At 52.5% G+C, this 24209-nt stretch overlaps 1 protein-coding gene across 1 annotated transcript in view; it reads left to right on the top strand.

Moving 5' to 3' along the window:
* POU2F2 (POU class 2 homeobox 2) overlaps window positions 1-24209 on the top strand; it is a 219699-nt gene that overhangs the window by 150196 nt on the left and 45294 nt on the right. Inside the window, exon 5 of the mRNA XM_069201381.1 lies at window positions 22630-22764. Coding sequence (XP_069057482.1) covers window positions 22630-22764 — 135 coding nt within the window. The remainder of the gene's footprint in view (window positions 1-22629; window positions 22765-24209) is intronic.

Here is a 24209-nt window from a genome sequence, read left to right as displayed (position 1 = left end):
ACTGAAGTGCATATATCCAACGTGCAGCATACTTTTATGTCTGTCTAGACCAGAGGTCTTCAAACTGGGAGGCGGGCCCCCCTAGGGGGGGCCTCAAGTGAATCCACGGGGGGCGCTAGCCTCTGGCCAAAAGAAGCATTATACAGATAACAGGGCTTTGTTTTAAGCAGAAACATGCTCGTGTAATTTTAAAAAGGTAACAGTACTTAAATGCAATGTTTAAATAGGTCTAGACATATTTAAGCTTTGTCATCTTTATAAAATATTTGTGAAAAAATCTGAGTGGGGGCCCAATGGTTTTTATTTTTCTACTGGGGGGGGGCGCGGCATTAAAAAGTTTGGAGACCACTGGTCTAGACAGTAGTTTCTATGTATGCTTTAATGACACAAGTTGCTCAGTGATCCTAGGGTGGGCTTCAGATGTGGGAGCAGGCCAGAATTCAGGCACACTTGTCAGTTGCATTCGAGATGAAACTGTAAACTGGGGGTTACTGTGACCTAGTCTGCAAGTGTAACCCAGTGTCATTCCTAGTTGCTAACAAATTCTACCCCTTCTACCTTTCAGGGAATAATCATTTAAAGATTTTCAGAGCCCAGGCAAAATGCTAGAGCACTTTCCATACACTAAGAAAGTCCATTTGTGCACTGGAGTTTCACAAATGGGAGTTAGACCAAGCAGGCGCCCACCTAGGAGATGTGAACACACCGTCTACTGCAGCTTACTGATCTGTCTGCATGTGGCTGTCCTTTAGGAGGCTCTGAAATGATGTCCTTTGCTTTGAAGATGGTTTGCACTGGCCCAGTTTCTTTGGCTGACACCCTAAAATCTTTCCTGGGCCCTGAAGATGGCTTCTGTGTGCCTGGACAGAGATATAATTACCATTACCTTTCACCTTGGCTGGGTTCTAAAAATTCCTTACTTGCAGCTTTGTAGATGCCTTTCTTCACCTGAGTTCTGAAGATTTTATCCCATTATCATGAATATGGGATACATTCCTTTAGCCTGAGCTGAAACTGACGATATCTTGCACTAGCCATGAATAAGGTGGCTATTCTTGGGCTCCAAAGTTGGCGTGCCATTGCCCCCATGCTCTGAATATTGTCTCTGCTTCCCCGGGAACTGCAGATGGATTCCCTTTGCTTGGGCTCTGGAGATGGCCCTCCCTTGCCCTGGGATCTGAAGATAGCTTTTCTTTTCTGAGGCTAAGAAGAAGGCATGCTTTGACCTCCTTGGCCAGGGCTCAGAAGATGACCTCTTTCCATGGGGCTCTGAAAAGCCCCTCTTTGCCTTAGGCTCTGAAGACAACCTTCTTGCTCCAGGTTGTGAATATGAACTCCTTCCCTTGGGGCCTAGCTATAAATTCCTTGCCTTAAGCTCTGAGGTGACCTCCTGGCAGTAGGTTCTTAAGAAGTCTTCCTTTCCATGGCATCTAAGATGAACTCATCACTAGGCCTGGGCGGAGTTCACAAACTCCATGAAGTGCCAACAAAACTCTGCAATGCTACGCAGAGTTCCACAAGTGGTAGAGTTTGGGTAAGTTGTGCCGTCGTGCTGATTTTCAGTGCCAGGAGTTTCTCCCGCACTGCAAAATTAGTGCAAACGGCATCACGCGGAACACCAGAGGGCACTAACTTCTTTATGATGTTTGAGTAGATTTTCTACTCGAGCGGAAGGTTCCTGAACCCGAGAGGCAGCTTTCTAATAGTGAGCGATTGTGGCCTACCATGAGCGCTCGGGTTCAGAAATCTCGCTCGCTAACTTAGCAATTTGTTTAACGTTGGCGAGCGAGAGAAAAAACTCTGCTCCGCGTCACTTCATGGAGTTTTACAGAATTCAGCGCTTTGCCCTCTGCGCCGAGTCGTGGAAACTCCACCGGCAGAGCGGAATTCTTCACCCATCCCTAATCATGACTCTGGTCTCCCAAGATAACCTTATTGCCGCGGGCTCTGCAGGTGACCTCCTAGGGAGCTCTAAAGATATCCTCTTTGCCTTGGGATCCGAAGATGGTCTCTTTGCCTTGAGCTCTTACAATCACCTCCTTGCCCTGAGCTCTTGCCTTGAGCTCTCACAATGACCTTCTTGCCTTGGACTCTGAAAGTGGCTTCTCCGGGCCTGACCAAAGCAGCTGATCCGTTTGTTGAAGTGCAAGGAAGAAGAGGAATCAGGCAGGTTGTTTAGCACAAATCTCCTAAGTACATTCTTCCAGTGACAGATTTGTTGTCTCGGGGGTCAGAGCTACGACCCTATGGTTGGGACTTGTACCCCCATCTCCAACATACTAAAAATGTGCCCCCGTAACCCTTTGCCTGCTCAGTGGAGACCATTGAGATTCAGGCAGGATGCCTTTTATATTTCAGGGTGTTTTTTGTGCTATCACTGTATGTGTTTGTGACAGAGGTTGTCTAGTCTGAGGGTGAGATGGGTAGTAACCCGCCAGACTGCTTCCCTCTGGTAAGTGCAGCTGGTAAAACTCAGGCTTATGTCAGGCGCTAGCCTTGCCATGAAAGTCAGCGACATGTTTGGTGCTAGCCTTACCACGAAGAATCAGAATCTCCTCCTGCACCATCCTTACCATGAAGAATCAGCAGCTCCTTCTGCACCATCCTTACCATGAAGACTCAGCAGCTCCTCCTGCACTATTCTTACCATGAAGACTCAGCAGCTCCTCCTGCACCATCCTTACCATGAAGACTCAGCAGCCCCTCCTGCACCATCCTTACCATGACGAATCAGCAGCTCCTCCTGCACCATCCTTACCATGAAGACTCAGCAGCCCCTCCTGCACCATCCTTACCATGAAGAATCAGCAGCTCCTCCTGCACCATCCTTACCATGACGAATCAGCAGCTCCTCCTGCACCATCCTTACCATGAAGAATCAGCAGCAACTTCTGCACCATCCTTACCGGGGAGAGTCAGCAGCTCCTCCTGCACCATCCTTACCATGAAGAATCAGCAGTTCCTCCTGCACCATCCTTACCATGAAGACTCAGCATCTCTTCCTGCACCATCCTTACCATGAAGAATCAGCAGCTCCTTCTGCACCATCCTTACCATGAAGACTCAGCAGCTCCTCCTGCACTATTCTTACCATGAAGACTCAGCAGCCCCTCCTGCACCATCCTTACCATGAAGAATCAGCAGCTCCTTCTGCACCATCCTTACCATGAAGACTCAGCAGCTCCTCCTGCACTATCCTTACCATGAAGACTCAGCAGCTCCTCCTGCACCATCCTTACCATGAAGACTCAGCAGCCCCTCCTGCACCATCCTTACCATGAAGACTCAGCAGCCCCTCCTGCACCATCCTTACCATGAAGTATCAGAAGCTCCTCCTGCACCATCCTTACCATGAAGAATCAGTAGCTCCTCCTGCACCATCCTTACCATGAAGAATCAGCAGCTCCTTCTGCACCATCCTTACCATGAAGAATCAGCAGCTCCTCCTGCCCCATCCTTACCGGGGCACGTTCAGCGATACCTTTACCTTTGAGAATCAGGGACACGTCAGGGGCTTGCCTTACCACGAGGAGCGAATCTGAACTTGAGCGCCAGCCTTGTGGGTAAGTCAGGCATGGCATTGCCCTGCCCCAGGTGAACCACAGACAGCATCTTGTCAGAAGTGCCCAGCCTCCCTGGAGTGCATGGGGTAGCCCCTTCTGTGAAACAGGCCAAAACCCAGAGTGAGACCTGGCGTGCTGGTCTGGGGCATCAAAGTCCACATGGATTGGCCAGCACCCCAAAGGGGTCGAGGGAGGACACTCTGGAATGGATTTCAGCAAAATATTGCAGCGCTTTGGGACTCACAGGAATCAGAAAAGCACTTCATAGTTGCACATACAATTCAGCTGAGTGCAGTTATGATGGTGTCTCCAAAACCTGGTGCTTTCAGAAAGTCAAAGCGTCGCTCAGGGTTAGGAGGGAAGGGGGGTTGTGAAGCGCCAACACCAACCCGGGCACCTGATGGCACTGGCAGTTAGAAACAGGAAAGAACAGGAGGAAATAGTTTATGTTTTCCTTTCCTGGTTTGTTCATTTTCTTCCCTCTTGGTCTTTCCTCCTCATTGCTCTCCAGCTGCTCTCTCTTCTTCCGTCTACTCCTCTCCTGGCTGCTCTATGTCGATAACGCCCTCTACCTCTTCCCCCCTTCTCTCTGGCTGTCCCTTGCTCTTTCACTCTGCTCCTGGTTTTCTCTTTACCACCTCTCCCTCTCCTGCACATTTTCTATAGCTCCAGTCACCTCGCCTTGCTCCTTGGCTCTATCTCATCTCAGCCTTTTATGTTCGCCTTCCTCTTCCCTCTCCCTCTGTCTTGTTCTCCAAACACTCTTCCTCAGGCAGTGCTCAATTTGTACTGGTGGGAGGACTTTTAGATCTAAGGGGGGTTTCACAGCCCTGAGTGGCAGTCCCTTAAAGCTTTACAAGGGAATTCTCAGTGTTAAGGTGCTTTACCTCGTGTCTTAGGTGCACTGGTGTAGTGTCCTGACACCATAGACTTATTGAACAAAGCCGTTCATGATGATCTGGAAAGCTGTCCAGATTCCATCTTGGACATGCGCAAGCATCCGGCTACCATTGTGCTTCTTTACTTCTCCAAGGCTCTCTTTGTGATGGGGAGGTGGGGCGGTAGATGGTTGCTTTAGGGAAAATGAACTGCCCATGTATGTGTGGTAAACTATGGCCCTCATTACAACTTTGACGGGCGGCGGAGGCCGCCCGCCAAAGTTGCGCCGCAGGAATACCGCACCGCGGTCTGAAGACCGCGGCCGGCATTCCAAGTTTTCCCCTGGGCTGGCGGGCGGCCGCCGAAAGGCCGCCCGCCAGCCCAGGGGAAAACGACCTTCCCACCATGAAGCCGGCTCGTAATCGAGCCGGCGGAGTGGGAAGGTGCGACGGGTGCTACTGCACCCGTCGCGTATTTCACTGTCTGCTATGCAGACAGTGAAATACAAGCGGGGCCCTCTTATGGGGGCCCCTGCAGTGCCCATGCCATTGGCATGGGCACTGCAGGGGCCCCCAGGGGCCCCGCGACTCCCCCTCCTGCCATCCGGATCCCGGCGGGAGAACCGCCAGGAACTGGATGGCGGGAGGGGGAGTCGGAATCCCCAAGCCGGCGCAGCAAGCTGCGCCGGCTTGGAGGATTCCTTGGGGGCAGCGGGAAACCGGCGGGAGACCGCCGGTTTCCCTTCTCTGACCGCGGCTAAGCCGCCGCGGTCAGAATGCCCCGCGGGGCACCGCCGGCCTGTCGGCGGTGCCACCGCGTCCCGCGGCCCTGGCGGTTACAAACCGCCAGGGTCGTAATGAGGGCCTATATTTCAATATATCATTTATAGTTTCCACTTTCATTCGTGCAACTCATTGGTGAATGTGTTTCATGCCCATGAGTTTCATCTTGAGCCTTATAAAGCTGTGACGACCTGATGGAGACATGAAACAAGTGATGTTGTCGCGCTGACAAATCAGTGACCAGTCAGGAGCAATCAGAATCAAATCTTGGAAACATCAGTGCTGTTGTAATTCAAGAGTAGAGAGTAAAGGATTGTAGGAGAACATTACAAGTACAAAAGGTCCCTGGACAGCAAAACTGTCAGCAAGAATACCATGAGCGGGACCACAGGAAAAGAAATCAAGTACAAAAGTCATTGGCAGTAAAATTAGGTGAAGTGACCAGAGTCCAAGAAGAGAACAAGCCTGAGAAGAGAGAATATGCCATTGAAGGAAAAAAGGACAGAGTAATTAAAACTTCAAATGAACCATGGGTTTCGATCTTGCAGTGTCGTACTTCATATCAAGGATATGAGTCTAAACTAGGCCAGTTAAAAGTTCTGCTACGTCGAACTCTGCCACACTACGCGAAGCTCAGTGAGTGACGGAGTCTGAGTAAGTTGCGCTGTTCGCTCTGATTTTCAGCATCAGGATTTTCTCCCACTCTATAAAATCAGTGCAAATGGCATCACATGGAGCGCAGAGGGTGCTAGCTTCTTTCTGCCGCTTAGGTAGATTTTCTACTTGAGCGACTGCTTCCTCAATGCAAGGGGCAGCATTCTCAACGCAGGCAGTAGCAGCCTGCTCCAACCGGCCACTTTCAGAAATTTCACTCGCCAACATAGCATTTTCTCTTACTTGACCTCACCAACTTAACATTGGTGAGCTGCAAGGGAGAAAAAACTCCACTCTGCATCACTTTGCAGAGTTTTTTATAACTCCGCGCTCCACGCGGAGTGCACAAAACTACACGAACTCCGCCGGCGTAGCCGAATTTTTTGTCCAACCCTAGTCTAAAGTGAATCTAGAGAGTGACCTTGTGGGTACAAAAAAAGTTCATTTCTATCTTGTTGTTTGGGCCATAAGGTTGTATTGTGCCCAAGATCCAGAAGTTTTCTCTCAGGCAAAAACTTCTAGCTGTCGGGTCACAAAGAAGATTAATAATGCCCAGAATCTAGCAGCTTCGGCAAGTCCACACGTCTGGCTTATATAATTTAAAATGCAAGCCAGGCTCACCGGGTCAGCAAAGGTTTTAACTTCTGCCTTCTGTATTTCTTCATTTCTTTCCATTCCTCAATTTTTCTCTTTTCGGCACTCTGTCTCCCACTCTCTTTTTTCCTTTCACATTCTTTTGCTTGTTCTATTTCATTTCTTTTAGTCTTCCTCCCTTTCATCCTTTCTTCTATCTGACAATCCTCTTTCTGAGTGTCTCTCCCTTTCAAAATATAGTGCATGGTTGAAGATAGTTGCCTCGGTTTTAAAGTTAGATATTATTCCCCATTTTGCCCATGAAAAACAATTTTTTTTATTGCAAGTAAATTCAACCTCATTTGACAAATCTGCCCACAACCTTCTACAGATAGTATGATTGGACCCAAGATTGATGCTAGAGAGTTTCATACAGATTGGTCCTGGGATAAAACGTGTGGGAGAAGTGCTGAGGTTTGTCCTAAAGGTTGCACTTACACTTCAGAATCCAATAGACATGTTTGTTCTCTACTAGAAGAAAAGCCGCAGGGGGATTACACCAGACTTGTTAGTAAAATAGTGACTAGGTGAGGGTGCATGTTGTTGGTTGATGGGGTATCTATCTAGTAAGTAGGATTTGAGAATCTTGCTGGTTGAATCCCAAACCAATTCATAAACTTACATATAAATCTGGGCTTCGCTGATGAGATTTTTAATGATTGTAACTCTACTGGGCATTTCCGAAGATCCCTAAATTAGTTCAAAGATCTTGCTGCATATAAATATTGTAGCATCTATTAGAAAATGTTGTTTTCACAAACAAACTTGTGATGTATACAAACCAAAAGTCCTCAGGTGCCAAGTAAATATGTGAATTGGACTCTTTCCCGTCATGTGTTAAACATTCCCAGTTTTGGAGTTTCCACCTTTTCCAGTGCTCCAGCAGTAGAGCCCAGGCACTGCCCTGCCCATCCAAAGTGTTTGCCCAGTTCCCTAGAGACTGGTGGTTGGTGCCCGCTGAGATTCTAGTGACGGGCAAAGACATCCCCACTTGTACCCCCTGGGAGAGAGGTTCACTGATCCCCTCCTTCTGAAGTGCATTCTGCGCCTCATAAACGTGGCCCTGTACTTCCCACGCGTCTTTGGCCTTACCTGTAGTGTGCATGTCATGTTTCTGTGGCAACACTGACAACATGTTACATGTGGCTGAAGATGATAATGCACAGCTTAGGGCAAGATCTTTGTGCTTTCCTTTTATGGGGCAGCCACTGTGCCTCAGAAAAGTCACAGGAGGTGACCCTCTGAGTGGTTCCTGGCTCAATCATATATTCATCTAAGACTTCTGCCCAAACACAAAGGCTGACGTAAACCAGTTTGACCTCCTTTGCAGATCAGCCTACAAATTTGCTTGTAGATAGCCAAGTCCTCTACAAGCAGAAAGTAGGGTGAATCTGCAAAGGATGAAAGACCTGCACCCACCATTGGTGGTATGCTTCATTGTCGTGTCCCCTCCTCACTCAAGGTAAATGCAATGCCTGAGTGGACTCCAAAGTAAGAATTCTTAGAGGGATTTCTTTTGTGGGATGGGATCCCAAAATACGACTAGATAAAATGATCTACTCATACACGGCTGTTCTCCCTGCATGCGGTAAGTGTTCTTATAATTAGAGATTTCTTGAATGACACAATTCATATAGTGCTTTTTGGATCTTTTTCCCTACACCAAAAGATACAACATTATTATTTGGATGGGAATAGAATGGAGGTCCTTGGTCCTGAGGAAGGTCACTGGCCCAGTATGGCCTTAGAGAATGGCCAAAACATGTAGACCTGACTTGAGATGTGGGAATAACAACTTATCCTAACATCCTTCTATTTTTATTAATCTCATCAGTGACATCCTATTAAAATGTTAGTGGTGTATCTCTATATAATATTATATAGTAATATTTCAGGATCCCTTTCCACAAAATACATTTCCCCCATAAGGGCTCCTACTTTGTTGATCCACTGACTTGCATCTGTGAATCCAATAGCAAACATCCATTTTTAGCACCTGCTAATCCATGGGAAAATTAATTGAAACCTTCCCCACAACATACTGCCTGTGCGGAGTGGCTGCACTTTGGGGTAGGTGCAAACAACGTAGACCTGATGGGATGAGACAAAGTTTTTCACTTTTTCTAGGTAGGGTGGCAATCTGATTGGCTTGCAGCAGCTCACAACATTTGTTGCCTTGGCCTCTACATAATGTGCAGCACAAACGTCTGTGTTATGAAAATCATGCGCACAGTAAAATTGTATGAAGAGGGTTGCGGAGCGTACCATGAGTCGAGTGAGAATGTAGTTGTTCCAGAGGAACAGATCTGCCCCAAAAATTAGAAGACTCCCTCTTTTTTGTTTCAGATATCCCGCAATCCAAGATTTTGTTTTGGCTTCACAATTGTGTGTCCCTATCGATGAATTTTGGATGAATTAGCACGTTTTTCTATTTAGGATACAAATCCTGACAAAACCACAGTGCACCGGCATATGACCATGTAGACACATGCGGTGGGTGCAAAGCACTGCAGGTATTAGTGGAACATAAGCCGCACCTGACAAGCATGACCAAAGGGCATGCACAGCTGGGTTGGCTTGCATGATGAGAAAGAGAAAGCAATGGGTAATGTCTGTGCCATTAAAGTTAGAGGCTTCTGGAAGGACATTTAGAGACCTCTGGATATGGTCTGTGCGACGCACCACTGGGAGGACATTTAGAGACCTCTGGATATGGTCTGTGCGACGCACCACTGGGAGGACATTTAGAGACCTCTGGATATGGTCTATGAACACACCGCTGGGTGTGTTTTGTGCAAAGACAGTTAGAGACTGCTGGACATAGTCTCTGCAACAACAGCGAGACATCACTGGGTGGTCTCCATGCAAGGACAGTTGGAGAATACTGAATATGGTCTCTGCGAGAAGAGCGAGACACCCATGTGTGGTTTCCATGCAAGGATATTTAGAGACCTCTGGATATGGTCTCTGTGACAACAGTGAGACACTGCGGGCGGTTTCTGTGCAAGGACAGCTAGATATCTCTGGATAGGTTTTATGCGATGACAGCGAGACATCGCTGGATATGCTGTGCATGAGAACATTTAGAGGCTGCTCAGGTGTGGCTCAAAGTTGAGGCCACTAGATTCTGACATGTTGAGTTACTAAACTGCTGATGTCATTGATGATGTCATTACTTAGATAATCTATGGCCTATGAGGTCATGAGCAGTGCATTTGGGCAGGTATTCTTCCACTGCTCATCATAAGCTATGACTTTCTGTGTTTAATATATTGTAGTTCTGCAGTGCTTAATTTCAGCCGGTGGTTTCCAGCGCTCAGCACTGGCACTTCATTTTCTACTTTTGGTCTGTCTAATTTTCCGAAGAGCACAGCAACAGCATTTAATAATTCACTATACATTAAGAAGAGGGTTCAAACTATTTCATGCCATTCTTATAGCATTGGGTGGCCTGGAATAGTCTGCATTGTCAGGAGAGCTATAGTTAGTAAGTTGGGCTGGCACTGTTATTGGCAGTGCTGTCAGGGGCAATGTGTGCTACAAGCTGCAGTGACCTCCTGAGAAGGGTCCTGCTACTTTTCTTTTACAAATTAAGGGTCTAATTAATGAACGTTTGGCACAGGCAGCAAGTCATCGTATGTGCTGCTCTGAATCAAAGAGAAAGGGCAGGAATGCACAGTACTTAAGCAATACGGCACACTCCACCCTTTCCTACGGCGCTGGCTCCATTTTGGCTGCCTAGTGCCAACACGGGCACAAGGGAGTCGGATTTGCATGCAGATTTGATTTTTTGCAGGAATGGGCACCTTCCTTTTCTTCTTCCTATGTGTGCAGCAGAACCCGCACACCTAGAGTAAAAGACAATGAGAAATAAAGACATTCATCCTCGTTGCTCCTCACCTGGGAGGGTAGGATTTTGGTGCATCTGCAGGTTTACCAGGGTTGGTAACTCTTGGGACATGCGTACATCCATGGTTGTTGCGTGTGCACACCCACCACAGCGCCCATGGAGCGCCTCCCTGGCGCAGGGTAACAGAGCGCAGTGACTTATGCTGCCTTGCCTTACTCCATATCTATCAGTCCATTCACAGCGTGGCCCCATAGAGATGGCTGCAAGGTCTGCACCACCATTGCCTCACAAGAAGTGACACAATGGTGGTGCAAAGGGCTCACAAATATGCCCCTAAGTGCTGTGGTTCTGTCATCTCAGTTTCTCCTCCCCTCACTCTCAGCTGCCGGAGGGTGCCTGAGAGGGGCGGAGAGGGGCGGAGAGGGGCAGCCTCTTGGGCTGGAACCTGCCCGACTGATAAGTATTGTTAACAGAAGGGCGGTACTGGCTTCTGAGGCCACAAGGTGGCCACCCATACTTACCGTCTTCCTCTCTCACATCCTGGGCCTGGAGCCCTCCCCCTTTGTCCAGGCTCCTTCCTCCTCCCCAGGTGTGACACCCCTTCCTGCTCGCGGCCACCTGCCCCACCCTGAGCAGTGGCAGGAAGTCTGCTTCTTCCTCGTGATTTATGCAAATTCTCCCAGCATTCCTGGCAGGTACACGTGCGGCTCTACACCCCCGGCAGCTCCCAGGGAGCTCCACCTCCTGCAGGAAACACCAGGGTGGTCATGCTGCCGCAGGTGAAGGAGGAAAGCTGCGCCGTGAGCGGCGTCAGTGCGGGAGAGACAGGGTCAGTGCGGGAGAGACAGGGTCAGTGCGGGAGAGACAGGGTCAGGGGATGACGTGCAGCAGGGACAGGGTGAAGAGCAGCAGAGACAGGGGTCCAGTGCAGCAGAGACGGGTCCAGAGCAGCAGAGACAGGGGTCCAGAGCAGCAGAGACAGGGGTCCAGAGCAGCAGAGACAGGGGTCCAGAGCAGCAGAGAGAGGGGTCCAGTGCAGCAGAGAGAGGGGTCCAGAGCAGCAGAGACAGGGGTCCAGAGCAGCAGAGACAGGGGTCCAGAGCAGCAGGGACAGGGGTCCAGTGCAGCAGAGACAGGGGTCCAGAGCAGCAGAGAGAGGGGTCCAGAGCAGCAGAGGGGTCCAGAGCAGCAGAGAGAGGGGTCCAGTGCGGCAGACACAGGGTCCAGTGCAGCAGGGACAGGGGTCCAGTGCAGCAGAGACAGGGGTCCAGAGCAGCAGAGACAGGGGTCCAGAGCAGCAGAGACAGGGGTCCAGAGCAGCAGAGACCGGGGTCCAGTGCAGCAGAGACAGGGGTCCAGTGCAGGAGAGACAGGGGTCCAATGCAGCAGAGACCGGGGTCCAGTGCAGCAGAGACAGGGGTCCAGTGCAGGAGAGACAGGGGTCCAGTGCGGCAGAGACAGGGGTCCAGTGCGGCAGAGACAGGGTCCAGAGGAGCAGAGACCGCTGTGGGAAAGCACCAGTACTTCACTGTCTGCAGCCAGTGTTTCCTAGAGTATGTGATTGTTGTACAGAGGTACTGGTGACAGGGCATGTCTAGGTTGTGGAGCCCTGGTACTGGTGACAGGGCATGTCTAGGTTGGGGAGGCCTGGTGCTGGTGACAGGGCATGTCTAGGGCAGGGAGGCCTGGTACTGGTGACAGGGCATGTCTAGGTTGGGGAGCCCTGGTACTGGAGACAGGGCATGTCTAGGTTGGGGAGGCCTGGTACTGGTGACAGGGCATGTCTAGGGCAGGGAGGCCTGGTACTGGTGACAGGGCATGTCTAGGTTGGGGAGCCCTGGTACTGGTGACAGGGCATGTCTAGGTTGGGGAGCCCTGGTACTGGTGACAGGGCATGTCTAGGTTGGGGAGGCCTGGTACTGGTGACAGGGCATGTCTAGGGCGGGGAGGCCTGGTACTGGTGACAGGGCAAGTCTAGGTGCAGGGAGCCCTGGTACTGGTGACAGGGCATGTCTAGGTGCAGGGAGCCCTGGTACTGGTGACATGGCATGTCTAGGTGCAGGGAGCCCTGGTACTGGTGACAGGGCATGTCTAGGGCGGGGAGGCCTGGTACTGGTGACAGGGCATGTCTAGGTGCAGGGAGCCCTGGTACTGGTGACATGGCATGTCTAGGTGCAGGGAGCCCTGGTACTGGTGACATGGCATGTCTAGGTGCAGGGAGCCCTGGTACTGGTGACATGGCATGTCTAGGTGCAGGGAGCCCTGGTACTGGTGACAGGGCATGTCTAGGTGCAGGGAGCCCTGGTACTGGTGACAGGGCATGTCTAGGTGCAGGGAGCCCTGGTACTGGTGGCAGGGCATGTCTAGGTGCAGGGAGTCCTGGTACTGGTGACAGGGCATGTCTAGGGTGGGCAGGCCTGGTACTGGTGACAGGGCATGTCTAGGGTGCTGAAGCCTGGTACTGGTTACAGAATATGTCTAGGGAGTTGAGGCCTGGTACTAGTGACAGGGCATGTCTAGGGCGGGGAGGCCCGGTACTGGTGACAGGGCATGTCTAGGGAGGGAGGCCTGGTACTGGTGACAGGGCATGTCTAGGACGGGGAGGCCTGGTATTGGTCACAGGGCATGTCTAGGGTGCTGAAGCCTGGTACTGGTGACAGGGCATGTCTAGGGCAGGGGGGCCTGGTACTGGTGACAGGGCATGTCTAGGGCGGGGAGGCCTGGTACTGGTGACAGGGCATGTCTAGGGTGGGGAGGCCTGGTACTGGTGACTGGGCATGTCTAGGGTGGGGAGGCCTGGTACTGGTGACAGGGCATGTCTAGAGAGAGGAGGCGTGGTACTGGTCACAGGGCATGTCTAGGGTGCTGAGGCCTGGTACTGGTGACAGGGCATGTCTAGGGTGGGGAGGCCTGGTACTGGTGACACGGCATGTCTAGGGCGGGGAGGCCTGGTACTGGTGACAGGGCATGTCTAGGATGCTGGGGCCTGGTATTGGTGGCAAGGCATGTCTAGGTGCAGGGAGCCCTGGTACTGGTGACATGGCATGTCTAGGTGCAGGGAGCCCTGGTACTGGTGACATGGCATGTCTAGGTGCAGGGAGCCCTGGTACTGGTGACATGGCATGTCTAGGTGCAGGGAGCCCTGGTACTGGTGACAGGGCATGTCTAGGTGCAGGGAGCCCTGGTACTGGTGACATGGCATGTCTAGGTGCAGGGAGCCCTGGTACTGGTGACAGGGCATGTCTAGGGCGGGGAGGCCTGGTACTGGTGACAGTGCATGTCTATGGTGCGGAGCCCTGGTACTAGTGACAGGGCATGTCTAGGGCGGGCAGGCCTGGTACTGGTGACAGGGCATGTCTAGGGTGCTGAAGCCTGGTACTGGTTACAGGATATGTCTAGGGAGTTGAGGCCTGGTACTAGTGACAGGGCATGTCTAGGGCGGGGAGGCCCGGTACTGGTGACAGGGCATGTCTAGGGCGGGCAGGCCTGGTATTGGTCACAGGGCATGTCTAGGGTGCTGAAGCCTGGTACTGGTGACAGAGCATGTCTAGGGCAGGGAGGCCTGGTACTGGTGACAGGGCATGTCTAGGGCGGGGAGGCCTGGTACTGGTGACAGGGCATGTCTAGGGTGGGGAGGCCTGGTACTGGTGACTGGGCATGTCTAGGGCGGGGAGGCCTGGTACTGGTGACAGGGCATGTCTAGAGAGAGGAGGCGTGGTACTGGTCACAGGGCATGTCTAGGGTGCTGAGGCCTGGTACTGGTGACAGGGCATGTCTAGGGCGGGGAGGCCTGATACTGGTGACACGGCATGTCTAGGGCGGGGAGGCCTGGTACTGGTGACTGGGCATGTTTAGGGCGGGGAGGCCTGGTACTGGTGACTGGGCATGTCTAGGGCGGGGAGGCCTGGTACTGGTGACAGGGCATGTCAAGGGCGGGGAGGCCTGGTACTGGTGACAGGGCATGTCTAGGTGCAGGGAGCCCTGGTACTGGTGACATGGCATGTCTAGGTGCAGGGAGCCCTGGTACTGGTGACAGGGCATGTCTAGGGCGGGGAGGCCTGGTACTGGTGAAAGTGCATGTCTATGGTGCGGAGCCCTGGTACTAGTGACAGGGCATGTCTAGGGCGGGCAGGCCTGGTACTGGTGACAGGGCATGTCTAGGGTGCTGAAGCCTGGTACTGGTTACAGGATATGTCTAGGGAGTTGAGGCCTGGTACTAGTGACAGGGCATGTCTAGGGTGGGGAGGCCCGGTACTGGTGACAGGGCATGTCTAGGGAGGGAGGCCTGGTACTGGTGACAGGGCATGTCTAGGACGGGGAGGCCTGGTACTGGTTACAGGATATGTCTAGGGAGTTGAGGCCTGGTACTAGTGACAGGGCATGTCTAGGGCGGGGAGGCCCGGTACTGGTGACAGGGCATGTCTAGGGCGGGCAGGCCTGGTACTGGTCACAGGGCATGTCTAGGGTGCTGAAGCCTGGTACTGGTGACAGGGCATGTCTAGGGCAGGGAGGCCTGGTACTGGTGACAGGGCATGTCTAGGGCGGGGAGGCCTGGTACTGGTGACAGGGCATGTCTAGGGCGGGGAGGCCTGGTACTGGTGACTGGGCATGTCTAGGGCAGGGAGGCCTGGTACTGGTGACTGGGCATGTCTAGGGAGAGGAGGCGCGGTACTGGTCACAGGGCATGTCTAGGGTGCTGAGGCCTGGTACTGGTGACAGGGCATGTCTAGGGCGGGGAGGCCTGGTACTGGTGACACAGCATGTCTAGGGCGAGGAGGCCTGGTACTGGTGACTGGGCATGTTTAGGGAGGGGAGGCCTGGTACTGGTGACTGGGCATGTCTAGGGTGGGTAGGCCTGGTACTGGTGACAGGGCATGTCTAGGTGCAGGGAGCCCTGGTACTGGTGACATGGCATGTCTAGGTGCAGGGAGCCCTGGTACTGGTGACAGGGCATGTCTAGGGCGGGGAGGCCTGGTACTGGTGACAGTGCATGTCTAGGGTGCTGAAGCCTGGTACTAGTGACAGGGCATGTCTAGGGCAGGGAGGCCTGGTACTGGTGACAGGGCATGTCTATGGTGCGGAGCCCTGGTACTAGTGACAGGGCATGTCTAGGGCGGGGAGGTGCAGTACTGGTGACAGGGCATGTCTAGGTCGGGCAGGCCTGGTACTGGTCACAGGGCATGTCTAGGGGGCTTAAGCCTGGTACTAGTGACAGGGCATGTCTAGGGCAGGGAGGCCTGGTACTGGTGACAGGGCATGTCTAGGGCAGGGAGGCCTGGTACTGGTGACAGGGCATGTCTAGGGCGGGGAGGCCTGGTACTGGTGACTGGGCATTGTGAGAAAGTAGCCTCTTTCTAGCCTTGTTACCCCCACTTTTGGCCTGTTTGTGAGTGTATGTCAGGGTGTTTTCACTGTCTCACTGGGATACTGCCAGCCAGGGCCCAGTGCTCATAGTGAAAACCCTATGTTTTCAGTATGTTTGTTATGTGTCACTGGGACCCTGCTAGCCAGGACCCCAGTGCTCATAAGTTTGTGGCCTATATGTATGTGTTCCCTGTGTGATGCCTAACTGTCTCACTGAGGCTCTGCTAATCACAACCTCAGTGGTTATGCTCTCTCATTTCTTTCAAATTGTCACTGACAGGCTAGTGACCAATTTTACCAATTTACATTGGCTTACTGGAACACCCTTATAATTCCCTAGTATATGGTACTGAGGTACCCAGGGTATTGGGGTTCCAGGAGATCCCTATGGGCTGCAGCATTTCTTTTGCCACCCATAGGGAGCTCTGACAATTCTTACACAGGCCTGCCACTGCAGCCTGAGTGAAATAACGTCCACGTTATTTCACAGCCATTTTACACTGCACTTAAGTAACTTATAAGTCACCTATATGTCTAACCTTTACCTGGTAAAGGTTAGGTGCAAAGTTACTTAGTGTGAGGGCACCCTGGCACTAGCCAAGGTGCCCCCACATTGTTCAGGGCCAATTCCACGGACTTTGTGAGTGCGGGGACACCATTACACGTGTGCACTACATATAGGTCACTACCTATATGTAGCTTCACAATGGTAACTCCAAATATGGCCATGTAACATGTCTATGATCATGGAATTGCCCCCTCTATGCCATCCTGGCATAGTTGGCACAATCCCATGATCCCAGTGGTCTGTAGCACAGACCCTGGTACTGCCAAACTGCCCTTCCTGGGGTTTCACTGCAGCTGCTGCTGCTGCCAACCCCTCAGACAGGCATCTGCCCTCCTGGGGTCCAGCCAGGCCTGGCCCAGGATGGCAGAACAAAGGACTTCCTCTTTTGGAAAATGGTGTGAAGGCAGGGGAGGAGTAGCCTCCCCCAGCCTCTGGAAATGCTTTCTTGGGCACCGATGTGCCCAATTCTGCATAAGCCAGTCTACACCGGTTCAGGGGACCCCTTAGCCCTGCTCTGGCGCGAAACTGGACAAAGGAAAGGGGAGTGACCACTCCCCTGACCTGCACCTCCCCTGGGAGGTGTCCAGAGCTCCTCCAGTGTGCTCCAGACCTCTGCCATCTTGGAAACAGAGGTGCTGCTGGCACACTGGACTGCTCTGAGTGGCCAGTGCCACCAGGTGACGTCAGAGACTCCTTCTGATAGGCTCCTTCAGGTGTTAGTAGCCTATCCTCTCTCCTAGGTAGCCAAACCCTCTTTTCTGGCTATTTAGGGTCTCTGTCTCTGGGGAAACTTTAGATAATGAATGCAAGAGCTCATCCGAGTTCCTCTGCATCTCTCTCTTCACCTTCTGCCAAGGAATCGACTGCTGACCGCGCTGGAAGCCTGCAAACCTGCAACATAGTAGCAAAGACGACTACTGCAACTCTGTAACGCTGATCCTGCCGCCTTCTCGACTGTTTTCCTGGTGGTGCATGCTGTGGGGGTAGTCTGCCTCCTCTCTGCACTAGAAGCTCCGAAGAAATCTCCCGTGGGTCGACGGAATCTTCCCCCTGCAACCGCAGGCACCAAAAAGCTGCATTACCGGTCCCTTGGGTCTCCTCTCAGCACGACGAGCGAGGTCCCTCGAATCCAGCAACTCTGTCCGAGTGACTCCCACAGTCCAGTGACTCTTCAGTCCAAGTTTGGTGGAGGTAAGTCCTTGCCTCACCTCGCTAGACTGCATTGCTGGGAACCGCGACTTTTGCAGCTACTCCGGCCCCTGTGCACTTCCGGCGGAAATCCTTTGTGCACAGCCAAGCCTGGGTCCACAGCACTCTAACCTGCATTGCACAACTTTCTAAGTTGGTCTCCGGCGACGTGGGACTCCTTTGTGTAACTTTGGGTGAGCACTGTTTCACACATCCTTGTAGTGCCTGTTTCTGGCACTTCTCTGGGTGCTACCTGCTGCTAAGAGGGCTCCTCGTCTTGCTCGATGTCCCCTCTACCTCCTGGTCCAATTTGCGACCTCCTGGTCCCTCTTGGGCCACAGCAGCATCCAAAAACGCTAACCGCACGATTTGCAGCTAGCAAGGCTTGTTGGCATTCTTTCGGCGGGAAAACACTTCTGCACGACTCTCCACGGCGAGTGGGATCCGTCCACCAAAGGGGAAGTCTCTAGCCCTTTTTGTTCCGGCAGAAACCTCAGCTTCTTCTGTCCAGTAGAAGCTTCTTTGCACCCACAGCTGGCATTTCCTGGGCATCTGCCCATCTCCGACTTGCTTGTGACTTTTGGACTTGGTCCCCTTGTTCCACAGGTACCCAAGATTGGAAATCCATCGTTGTTGCATTGTTGGTTTGTGTCTTTCCTGCATTATTCCTCTATCACGACTTCTATGTCCTTGGGGGAACTTTAGTGCACTTTGCACTCACTTTTCAGGGTCTTGGGGAGGGTTATTTTTCTAACTCTCACTATTTTCTAATAGTCCCAGCGACCCTCTACAAGGTCACATAGGTTTGGGGTCCATTCGTGGTTCGCATTCCAGTTTTGGAGTATATGGTTTGTGTTGCCCCTATCCCTATGTGTCCCCATTGCATCCTATTGTAACTATACATTGTTTGCACTGTTTTCTAAGACTATACTGCATATTTTTGGTATTGTGTACACATATCTTGTGTATATTTCCTATCCTCTCACTGAGGGTACACTCTAAGATACTTTGGCATATTGTCATAAAAATAAAGTACTTTTATTTTTAGTATAACTGTGTATTGTGTTTTCTTATGATATTGTGCAAGTGACACTTGTGGTACTGTAGTAGCTTCACACGTCTCCTAGTTCAGCCTAAGCTGCTCTGCTAAGCTACCATTATCTATCAGCCTATGCTGCTAGACACCCTATACACTAATAAGGGATAACTGGGCCTGGTGCAAGGTGCAAGTACCTTGGTACTCACTACAAGCCAGTCCAGCCTCCTACTGGCATGTCTAGGGCGGGGAGGCCTGGTACTGGTGACAGGGCATGTCTAGGGAGAGGAGGCGTGGTACTGGTCACAGGGCATGTCTAGGGTGCTGAGGCCTGGTACTGGTCACAGGGCATGTCTAGTGCGGGGAGGCCTGGTACTGGTGACACGGCATGTCTAGGGCGGGGAGGCCTGGTACTGGTGACTGGGCATGTTTAGGGCGGGTAGGCCTGGTACTGGTGACTGGGCATGTCTAGGGCGGGGAGGCCTGGTACTGGTGACAGGGCATGTCAAGGACGGGGAGGCCTGGTACTGGTGACAGGGCATGTCTAGGTGCAGGGAGCCCTGGTACTGGTGACAGGGCATGTCTAGGGCGGGGAGGCCTGGTACTGGTGACAGGGCATGTCTAGGGCGGGGAGGCCTGGTACTGGTGACTGGGCATGTCTAGGGCGGGGAGGCCTGGTACTGGTGACAGGGCATGTCAAGGACGGGGAGGCCTGGTACTGGTGACAGGGCATGTCTAGGTGCAGGGAGCCCTGGTACTGGTGACAGGGCATGTCTAGGGCGGGGAGGCCTGGTACTGGTGACAGGGCATGTCTAGGGCGGGGAGGCCTGGTACTGGTGACAGGGCATGTCTAGGTGCAGGGAGCCCTGGTACTGGTGACAGTGCATGTTTAGGGCGGGGAGGCCTGGTACTGGTGACAGGGCATGTCTAGGGTGCTGAAGCCTGGTACTGGTGACAGGGCATGTCTAGGGCGGGGAGGCCTGGTACTGGTGACAGGGCATGTCTAGGGCGGGGAGGCCTGGTACTGGTGACAGGGCATGTCTAGGGAGACGAGGCGTGGTACTGGTCACAGGGCATGTCTAGGGTGCTGAGGCCTGGTACTGGTGACAGGGCATGTCTAGGGCGTGGAGGCCTGGTACTGGTGACAGGGCATGTCTAGGGAGTGGAGGCCTGGTACTGGTGACAGGGCATGTCTAGGACGGGGAGGCCTGGTACTGGTGACTGGGCATGTCTAGGGCGGGGAGGCCTGGTACTGGTGACAGGGCATGTCTAGGGCGGGGAGGCCTGGTACTGGTGACAGGGCATGTCAAGGGCGGGGAGGCCTGGTACTGGTGACAGTGCATGTCTAGGGTGGGGAGGCCTGGTACTGGTGACAGTGCATGTCTAGGGTGGGGAGGCCTGGCGACAGGGCATGTCTAGGGTGGGGAGCCCTGGTACTGGTGACAGGGCATGTCTAGGGCGGGGAGGCCTGGTACTGGTGACTGGGCGTGTCTAGGGCAGGGAGGCCTGGTACTGGTGACAGAGCATGTCTAGGGCGGGGAGGCCTGGTACTGGTGACAAAGCATGTCTAGGGTGCTGAAGCCTGGTACTAGTGACAGGGCATGTCTAGGGTGCGGAGCCCTGGTACTAGTGACAGGCATGTCTAGGGCGGGGAGGCCCGGTACTGGTGACAGGGCATGTCTAGGGCGGGGAGGCCTGGTACTGGTGACATGGCATGTCTAGGGCAGGGAGGCCTGGTACTGGTGACAGGACATGTCTAGGGTGGGGAGGCCCGTTACTGGTGACAGGGCATGTCTAGGGTGGGCAGGCCTGGTACTGGTCACAGGGCATGTTTAGGGTGCTGAAGCCTGGTACTAGTGACAGGGCGTGTCTAGGGCGGGGAGGCCTGGTACTGGTGACAGGGCATTTCTAGGGCAGGGAGGCCTGGTACTTGTGACAGGGCATGTCTAGGGCGGGGAGGCCTGGTACTGGTGACTGGGCATGTTTAGGGCGGGGAGGCCTGGTACTGGTGACAAGGCATGTCTAGGGAGCTGAGGCCTGGTACTGGTGACAGGGCATGTCTAGGGTGCTGAGGCCTGGTACTGGTGACAGGGCATGTCTAGGGAGAGGAGGCGTGGTACTGGTGACAGGCATGTCTACGGTGCTGAGGCCTGGTACTGGTGACAGGGCATGTCTAGGGTGAGAAGGCCTGGTACTGGTGACAGGGCATGTCTAGGGTGCTGGGGCCTGGTGTTGGTGGCAGGCAAGTCTAGGGAGCTGAGGCCTCGTACTAGTGACAGGGCATGACTATGTTCAGGGAGGCCTGGTACTCGTGACAGAGCATGTCTAGGGAGCTGAGGCCTGGTATTGGTGGCAAGGCATGTCTAGGGATGTGAGGCCTGGTACTAGTGACAGGGCATGTCTAGGTGCAGGGAGGCATGGTAGTAGTGACAGGGCATGTTTAGGGCGGGGAGGCCTGGTACTGGTGACAGGGCATGTCTAGGGAGCTGAGGCCCGGTACTGGTGGCAGGGCATGTCTTGGGCGCTGAGGCCTGGCATTGCGGCAAGGCATGTCTAGGGAGCTGAGGCCTGGTACTAGTGACAGGGCATGTCTAGGTGCAGGGAGGCATGGTAGTAGTGACAGGGCATGTCTAGGGCGGCGCCCTGGTACTGGTGACAGGGCATGACTTGGGTGCTGACGCCTGGTACTGGTGACAGGGCATGTCTAGGTGCAGGGAGGCCTGGTACTCGTGACAGAGCATGTCTAGGGATCTGAGGCCTGGTATTGGTGGCAAGGCATGTCTAGTGACTAAGTGTGGTAAATACCTCACCCCTGACCAATTTCTTGTTGCAAGGTAGTAGGGGCTTAAGGAGACTCCCTGGGTGCTGCTGCAGGAAGACAAAAGTGCCTATTAGCAGAGATATTACAGCAAAAGTAGAAAATAATTGTCATTTGACTGCTGATCTCAGCCTATTTATTTTGAAAATAAGTTTGTGAGGTTTTATTAAAAAAATATGCAGTTAAATAGGTCTTGCAAAAAAGTAAGTCTGGTATAAGGAAAAACCTACAACACATACTTTTCAGGGAAGAGTTTCTCCACACATTTTTTTACATTAAATTTCACTCGCATGTGCAGTTGTGAGAAGTTGACTAACTGGGGTACCACTGTGTTCTGAAGGTTGGCAACCTCCCATATGTCCCCCGATAGATTCCTAACATGGTTGCACCCAGTGATGATGCACAGTAGCGTAACACAAAATGATGGGGCCCCCTGTAGAATGGGCTCAAAGTGGGTCCCCTAAACGGCTGCCCCCCCCTTCACTTCATGGGCCTGGTCGGTAAGCAGAGTGGCCTTCCCGGACGTTGAACTATTTCTTATTCCATGCTATTGCACACATCCTGCAAGGGAGGCAGTCACATGGCTTAGGGGTGAGAGGGACCCCCAAAGCAAGAAGCCCTGCTGCTCCTGTTACTCTGCTTTGGGGGTGTCGGGGCAGCTAAGAGAGATAGCAGGGGAGGAGGAGACGGGAGACAAGGCGTAGGGGCTGAGGAATAAGGGGAAGGAGGCATATACAAGATAGGGGTCACATAGAGGAGGAGGAGAGAAGGTAGGGGAACAGTGGAGGGTGGTAAGGAGCAGAGGTAAAGGTGGAGACGGGTGGGTGAAGGGCGGGGTAAGATTGAGGAATGTGCGCTGAGGGACCAGACAAACAGATGTGGGGTATGGTGGTACCCGAGGATGGAGGAAAGAGGGCGGGCCCTAACTCCATGGGGGCGGAGAGAGGGGGGCAGTCTTGTACGTTGTAGGGTACGCTTTAAGACTCCGGACCATGTGTTAGTGTGCCAAGGTCCTACATGTCTACTTGTTAGAGCAGGCAAGTGGGAGATTTAAGAAAAAAATAGTCGGAGAATGTATTTTCTCCACTGACGCATATTGCATCATGACAATCTGCCTGAATCGGGTCTATTGGTATGTATGGTGACTGACAATCAGCATTTCATTTTTGGCAGTTTAGTAACATAGCGCAATCAAAACAAACTGTGCTCTTAAAAACTGGCAAATAAAAACAGTTCTCAACTGGGTGATGTGTGTGCAAGATAATAACTGCTGGTGATGTCTTTGTCTCTGCAGATTAAAGCCGAGGATTCTGGGGCACTCTCTCCTGCACCCCAACAACAAACGCATATTGCTCAGGCTGCGCCCCAACAGCAGCAGGCACACCTTCCCCAGGCCCAGCTGATGCTGGCGGGCAGCCAACTGGCAGGGGTAAGTATCATTGTCTGCTTGTGTCTGTCCCTGTGAGCCTGTGTGAGCTTGTGCACTTGTGAAAGTGCACAAATCTGTGTTTAGTTCTACGTATGTCCATGCATCAGAGGGATTGTGTGTTTGTGAGTTTATGTAAGCGGTTCTGTGTTTGTCTTTGCATGTGTTGGCCTGTCTGTGTGTGTGTGTGTGTGTGTGTGGGCATGTTTGAACATACAGAAACTTCTAGTGCTGGTAAGGACTGATGGAGCCAGAAAAGCACCCTTGGAAGCGCAGAAACATTGACTTTGGTCCTTTAAACCACTTGCACCAGTATAAAGTGCGTGGCTGGCTTGAATAGTAAATATATTGGCCCATATTTATGGGGAATTGGTGTAGGGCAGAGACGCAAGTCTCCTTGCTGTGCTACTCTATGCAATGTGAAAGGCCGGGAATGCACCGTAGTTATACAATACGGCGCATTCCTGTCCTTTCTCCCCGTGCACAATTGGCTGCCTAGTGCCATGCAGGATTGCACGCAAGGTTTCTTCCTGCGCAAAAACAACCCCAAGAGGCATTTTCCTGCACACATGGAAAGTGGAAGAACTGAGGGGAAATGAACATATCTCGCCTTGTTACGCCTTCTCTGGGGAGGCGCAAGGGTTTGGTGCTGCCCCAGGTTTACATTATTAAGTAAATCTGGGCGTGAAAAAGCCCATTACAAAGCTGATGGAACGTCTCCCTGGCGCAGAGTAAGGCAACGCAGAGACTTGTGCTGCTTTGTCTTTCTCCATATCTATGAGGCCTCCTCTCAGCTCACCCTTGCAGCCGCCCCCAGATCTGGAAAAGCCCCGCATAGGGCAGATCCTTCTCCTTCCTCGCAGCCCGGACATGGAACGCGCTACCCCTCTAGCTCAGCCGGACCGCATCACTGATGCAGTTCAGGAAGGACCTCAAGACCCGGCTTTTCGACTGAGCAGCACGCCCACAAACAGCGCCTTGAGACCCTATGGGTGATTAGCCACGCTTTACAAGTCCATGATTGATTGAGGCCATGCAAAGCCACGCAAAGTGGCTGTGAGATATGGTTGAGAGGCTTGCACTACCAGAGCATAACAAAAGTGATGTCATAAATATGCTCCATTCTTCACTGTGCTCAGTGGTAGGTAGGTCCTGCACAATGCACACCATTAATGAGAGCTGGCTCGCTATAATAATCAAATTCAGCCACTAGATGGCAGCAACATTTCATGGAAGAAATTTAGGTGGTTTAATACAAAACCCTTGCAATTCAGTGAAAAAAGAGTGATGCTGAGGGATGTTAAGGCTGGAAAGCTTTGTGTCTCAAAAAGTGCTAGAAGAGGTACCAAACCTGCATCACCTCTCCCAGGGTTCGGTGCACCCCGACCGGAAGCAAGGGGCAGATCCGCATAGACTCACCAATACCTCGACCTCACGATGTGTGCCTT

Source organism: Pleurodeles waltl, chromosome 7 (genome assembly GCF_031143425.1).
Source record: "Pleurodeles waltl isolate 20211129_DDA chromosome 7, aPleWal1.hap1.20221129, whole genome shotgun sequence".
NCBI classification, from domain to species: domain Eukaryota; kingdom Metazoa; phylum Chordata; class Amphibia; order Caudata; family Salamandridae; genus Pleurodeles; species Pleurodeles waltl.
The sequence above is the reverse complement of the archived record's forward strand: the minus strand, read 5'-3'. Positions and strand labels throughout refer to the sequence as shown.